The sequence below is a fragment of the Pistacia vera genome, unplaced genomic scaffold, assembly GCF_008641045.1.
Source record: "Pistacia vera cultivar Batoury unplaced genomic scaffold, PisVer_v2 Contig490, whole genome shotgun sequence".
NCBI classification, from domain to species: Eukaryota; Viridiplantae; Streptophyta; class Magnoliopsida; order Sapindales; family Anacardiaceae; genus Pistacia; species Pistacia vera.
In genome coordinates this window covers 257,078-263,559 of record NW_022196324.1, presented here as the reverse complement: position 1 = coordinate 263,559, position 6,482 = coordinate 257,078, and the positions used below count along the sequence as shown (strand labels likewise).

Genomic DNA, 6,482 nt, shown 5'->3' with positions numbered 1-6,482 from the left:
GTATAAGGTTGGATTTTGGTGGTCGTCATTAGTTGGAATTTGACTTTGGAGAGGCGGTTGCACAAACCATAATTGTTCGATTGTTGACGATTGGCAAGATCAACAAGAGTAAGGTTTGAAGGGTTTTGATTAGACTTGACAAAACGGGTGGGTGGGCCGGGTTTAGGGTCGGGTCAAAAGGGTACGGGTCCATATACAGGTCGAAATATACGGGTCCAAAATATTGGACCCGTGCCCTACCCTATATGGGTACGGGTGAACCTGCGAGTGGACCCATTTTTTCTCTCTCCAAAGGCAATAAGACTTTGATTTCCAAAGGGCAGATATTTGCATCCTCGTTAATGGTCCTGCGCAAGTCTTCCACAAAACGTTCGTATGCGATCCCCTTCACAACTCTCATTCCAGTCATGCGGACCACCATCATAAGCATAACGCCCATCAACTGAAGTTGTCCATGTTCCATCAAACCTAACCACAACGCTCACCTTTTCCATGCTCCTATAACCATCAAGCACTAAAAAAACTCAACAACTTTCATAAACACACACAAAAATAAATCAACACTCTCCAAACTCTTCATCACAAAAAAACTCATTTAAGTTTTATTTACTTCTCCTACATTTTCTCAGTAATCAAACAGAAAATAAAACTAAAATGACTGCATCACATCTACAGAAATCCAAAATTTTCAATTTAATTAACAAAGCAACACTCTCCAAACTCGTTGGTACAAAGTACAGTATCAAAACTCAAATTTTATTTTATTTTATTTTCATTTTCCTGCATTTTCTTGGCAACCAAACAGAAAGGAAGAACTAAAACCACCGAACCAGATCTGTAAAATCCAAAAATTATGATCCAATCACAAAATAAACACTCTCCAAAAAATAACGTCATCAAAACTCGCAAACTTTCTTTAACTTCCTTTAATTTTCTCAGAAACCAAAGCATTCAAATAAATAATCAAACAAGCGAAGATCGAAACCTGAAGATGAAGGAGAAGCTAAGGAGATGACGAGCCGACGAGGATGAATGATGGCGATCGGGGACGGTGGGTCTAGGAATGGGATCACAGTTCACGGATGAGAACACTGAAGTGATGATTGATGATGATAGTGATGAGTGATGAGAGTCTACTGAAGTGAACACTGAACAGAGTGATGAGATGAGAGAATGAGAGAATGAATCAGTGACAATGATGAGAGATTCAGAGGCGAGAGAGAAGAGAAAGTTTGTTTTAGAGTTGGGTGGCGTTAGTGGGTTAGGGACTTAGGGTTCAACTTTGAAAAAAAAGGGGTACCCGCAGGTTTACCCGTGTAACCTGTCAAAAAAGGGGTTGGACCGGGTATAGGTGAAAATTAAACGGGTCTAATATATTAAACCCATGCCTTATATTTTTTTACCTGGGTATGGGCTGACCCGCGGGTTTGGGCCCGTTTTATCAAGTCTAGTTTTGATGAGTGATAATAGAGGAAGAGAATGGTGGTGGTGTGAGATCGTAAAGATATCATAATCGACCGACAATTGGCAAGGTCGACGAAAAAGTGTCATTAAAAGGTATCATTTGAGTGGAAAAGTGGTATTTTAAAATTTTGTAGGTGGGAAAATGTCGTTTACATTATTTGGGTGCGAAAATGTCGTTTACTCTTTTATATAACATAAACGTTTAATGAGATAACCATGGACAAGGATTATAACTCATTTAATTAGCTCATCTTTATTATGGCAATAATTAATCTTGTATTCTGTCATAAAGACAACGTCGACGTCTTGCCTGGTTTCCTGTATAGAAATAGTAACAATGACGTAACCAAAATGCCAAAGCCACAATGTGTTACGTGTTTTTGAATTTCCATGGCACCTGTAAATTTCTTTTTTATATCTAATACGGAATCCAAACAATTACAACCCTTCCAATTAAGGGATGCTTAGGTTAAATAACTATACCCCATAAAATTATTCAAAATTATTATATCAATGCCTATTTATGAACATAACTCCTTCACAGCTTAAAGCTTTCTGTAACGCCTTCCTTAACCCAATGGCGTATCTGAAAACTTTTCTTTTAATTTTAACTTCAGTATTTTTCAGTGTTACTGATACTGCATCGGCTTGCTCTGATGGACAATGCAGGGTCTGATGCTTTCTTTCTTTTTTTTTTTTTTTTAAAAAGAAGATGATCAACTCTTTGCCATTTGCTTTTTCTGTATGAGTTTTGTGATTTGAGTGTGATAGACTGTTTGTGATTGTAGCTACGAGATAAATGCTCGTCGGATGGAGACTGCGAGGCTGGACTCTTTTGTTTTTCATGTTCTTTAGAATTTGAGGGTTCAAGATGCGTTAGATCAACTGTTACAGATCAATTTAAGCTTGTGGTAAATTATATATATAGGTGATTTATTGATACAATTATAATATTTTCATGTTGATGGTTTGAATTTGCCATATTTTACTTCTTTTGTTGCAGAACAACTCTTTGCCATTCAACAAATATGCATTCTTGACAACCCACAATTCTTTTGCCATTAGCGGAGAGCCACCCCGCACGGGAGTTCCTAGACTTACATTTACAAATCAAGAAGACAACATAACACAACAGCTTAATGTGAGTCTTCTCTGTAGATTACTTCATTTACAGATTATGTATACTCCATTGAATTGGATTGAAATTTATCCGAGCTGCAGAATGGTGTTCGAGCCTTGATGTTGGACACATATGACTTTCAAGGGGACATATGGTTGTGCCACTCTTTCAAGGGAAAATGCCACGAAATTACTGCATTTGTAAGTGATGTTTTTAATTTCCTAGTCAAGATTATTTTAATTTAATTGTGTTAATTATAATGTGTTTGCTTAATAGGAACCTGCCAGGGATACTTTTAAGGAGATAGAAACCTTCTTGTCTTCAAATCCATCAGAGATCGTAACACTGATTTTAGAGGACTATGTTGAAACCCCAAATGGATTGACCAAAGTTTTTAATGAATCGGGTTTGATGAAGTACTGGTTTCCTGTCTCAAATATGCCTCAAAATGGCCAAGATTGGCCACTAGTTCAAGACATGGTTGCCAGTAATCAAAGACTTGTTGTCTTCACTTCAAAAAAGTCTAAGCAAGAAAGTGAAGGAATAGCTTATCAATGGAACTACATGGTTGAAAATCAATGTAAACATGAAAATGTCAGAAAATTCTGTGTCAATTACATTCTCTTTTATGGTAAAAGTAATGAAATCTATTTAATAACAATTTGCAGATGGGAATAATGGAATGTATCCTGGGAATTGTAGTAATCGTGCAGAGTCAGCGAAGCTCGATGACAAAACCAAATCTTTGGTGTTTGTAAATCACTTTGGATCAGTTCCTGTTAAGCAATTAAGTTGCAGAGAAAATTCAGAGGACTTGATTAATATGCTTCACACATGTTATGGTGCGGCTGGAAATCGGTGGGCAAACTTTGTTGCCGTGGACTATATATTATAGAGTATGTAACATTTTTCATCTTTAAAGGTTTATTTAATAAACAGAGATTAAGATTTGATCAAATATTAATAATATGCAGAGGAGTAACGGAGGAGGAGCATTTGAAGCTGTAGACACAATGAATGGGGAGCTATTGTGCGGCTCTGACGATGTGCATTCATGTGAGGTAAGATGAATATTTAAAGTAGACTGATCGCCTAGTATCTGCAAAAGGATAAATCCTTTAAACATCATCCTACTGAACTGTTTTACCCCTATTAACGTTTTAGGCTTCCAAAGGGGTTTTTAACAAGTTCGATAAAGTAAAACCTTTTCATTGTCATTCAAAGAAGTCTTTTGTTGCAAATACAACTCTTCATTTTTCTAAAACATTATACTTTTACCTCAAGGCGGTCGGTATGGTTGTCAAGTAGATTTACTTCTTTCATTGACTTCTTGGATTCAAATTTTGGGACAGCCTACGACTTTATGACTTACTTGGTTCTTTGGGTTTGTAGAGTACTCAAAGAACTTCAAGAATTAATTAATCTGCTACAACGGTGAATTACCGACCGAAACTGGATGGTAATTCACCAATTTGGCCTTTTCCAGCCAGATCCACAGTAGATCTAGCCGGAAAAAGCTAGATCTGGCCATCAGCGACGGCCAAAGAAATGGCCATCGTTGATCGAAAACGACAGCCATATCTTTGGCCGTCGTTTTGGCCTTTTCTGACCGTCGACGGCCACTGCAGGCCGTAGATTTGGCTTTTTCCGGCCAGATCTGTGGTGGATTTGACGGGAAAAGGCCATAACAATGCGTTACGACACAGATCCGACCGGTCTGTGTCGTAACGCGATTTTTCGGCCAGATTCCGGTGGTGGTGGCCAGAATCTGGCACTGCAGGTGGTGGGGGTATTTTTGTCATTTTACATGTTGGGGTATTTATTAAATTAGCAAACTTAGGAGGTTTTTTTATAAATTTTTAAATTTTATCTCGTAATACTCCCATATTCAATTATCGAATACTATCCTCAAAATCCTATCCAAAATAATAAACCAAACGCACCCATTACTTTTCGAGTATTGCATGTAAGGACTGTTTGTGTAGCCCAAATCATAGAGAATGGGCTTGCAGTGTAACCAAATAATGTTTGAAATTGGCCCATCATCACTAGTTTAAACTTGATTTTTAAGCCCATAAATATTTGATTATTCATAAAGGTTTTTCTTCTTGCAGCCAGGATCAGGACGAGATGGGCAGCTTTATGTAGTTAAAACTTAAAACTGTTTTAGAAATTGAAAATACCCGCCTTAACTCTAGAGTACGTGTTGATCTATTATGTTGAATATATAATGGATTGGGAGATTGACCGGTGATTTGTTATTAATAGCTTCACCAACACCAAGCTTGCCAATAAAATGGACAAATTAAATTTCATCACATATTCTTTGGTAAATAAAACATTAGATATGGTGTGTCACATCCTGTAAGTATATGGTACAAATTTTATGCTATTATAAAAAAACTACATATATCTTTATATTATATTGTCATACTCGACCCATTTGATATCTCTACCCTTGCTCTAGCGAGCTGCGGCTAGTGTAGTATATATGGTGAATGGTATTATGGTAATTTGCCTAATAACCAATTTTCAAATAATCCAAAAATTTTAAATTACATGGACATGGCAAATAATAAATGAACATTAATTTATAAATTTGGGATTGCAAAAGTTAAGTTGGGCATATAGTGTTAGATAGAAAGATGATGGTTGCTAACCACCACTGGGTGGTCTGATGATAAAAGAACAAAATGGTTTAACATGAGTTCTTGAGTTCAAGTCTTCTCAAGCACTAATAGGGGTGACCACTGAGGGGATTTATCAATCATTCACTTCTGGACTCAAAAGATTAATTGAGGTATGTGCAAACTGATTCAGACACTCTCGATCACGAAAAAAAAAAAAAAAANAGGTTTAGTGGATTATTAACATTGGAGGCGACAATGCTACCTTCATAGTTTTGGTAGATTATTTTCTCAATTGTTTAACCTTTTGTTTTAATTGTTTTTGCCCCACTTTAGCTACTAGTTCACATGGGTATTTACCTTGCCATCCCTCAGGTTTTGTAGAAGAAACACTGGGACCCTCAATGTTACCTTTTCGATGATATTTGTTTAACTTTGATCATCATCGACCAATCACTCATTTACATAATCATGCTCGAGGTTTAGTGGATTATTAACATTTGGAGGTGACAATACTATCTTCATAGTTTTAGTAGATTATTTAACTTTGACATGGTTTTTTATAGTCTTACGAGAAAATAAAAAACAAAATATCGTAGAGATACCATCTTCTTCTAGAAATTATTTTCAAAACATGCACTTTCTTTGAGAGGCGAAGCCACCGAAAAAAGAGGTTCTACAATAGTGGATAGTTTGCCAATGCTAACATTAGTTGGGAAAGCTCTTGTTGTTGTTGTTGGACATTCATTTCCAGTTGTTTCATAGTTGAGCGCTACGATAATACGATTACATTCTTGACCAATAACTTATTTACATAGCCATTAACTTGAGAGGCGACAGTGTTAGTTTCCAAAACCTGAGGGGTTCGATTGTCCTTCCACTAAACGTCAGGGTGGAAAGAAAATATCTATTGGTTGAAATCAAAATATCTATAAAGTTTGAAGAAACTTTGTGGGGCCAATTGATATAAGATTAATAGTCAAGCAAGAACCCTACCTAAAAAAAGTTGGAACCTGCTAATAAATTAAAGCTTTTTAATATGATTCACATGGCATAGTAGTCCAAATGCATAAGCATGAAAAGGACAATGCATTTTTGCATTAAATTGGGGAAAAATGAATCCATTTCAAATTGGTATGGTGGGTGGGTATCACTCAGTCTCACTGTTTTTAACTTTTCTTTTCAACCAATTTGAGTGGGTCTCATTGTAAGTTTCCCTTTTTTTTTTTTTTTTTTAAATGGGATGGTAAAAAATGAATGAAAGAGTGAAA

General features: G+C 36.3%; 1 protein-coding gene across 1 annotated transcript; it reads left to right on the top strand.

Moving 5' to 3' along the window:
* Nucleotides 1–2,041: 2,041 nt before the first annotated feature.
* LOC116104987 (PI-PLC X domain-containing protein At5g67130-like) lies at nucleotides 2,042–4,743 on the top strand. The gene is given in 8 exon segments (XM_031391411.1): nucleotides 2,042–2,134; nucleotides 2,253–2,375; nucleotides 2,468–2,605; nucleotides 2,686–2,784; nucleotides 2,861–3,164; nucleotides 3,253–3,506; nucleotides 3,559–3,645; nucleotides 4,699–4,743. Coding segments are annotated over 8 exon segments (1,143 nt in total).
* Nucleotides 4,744–6,482: the final 1,739 nt, after the last annotated feature.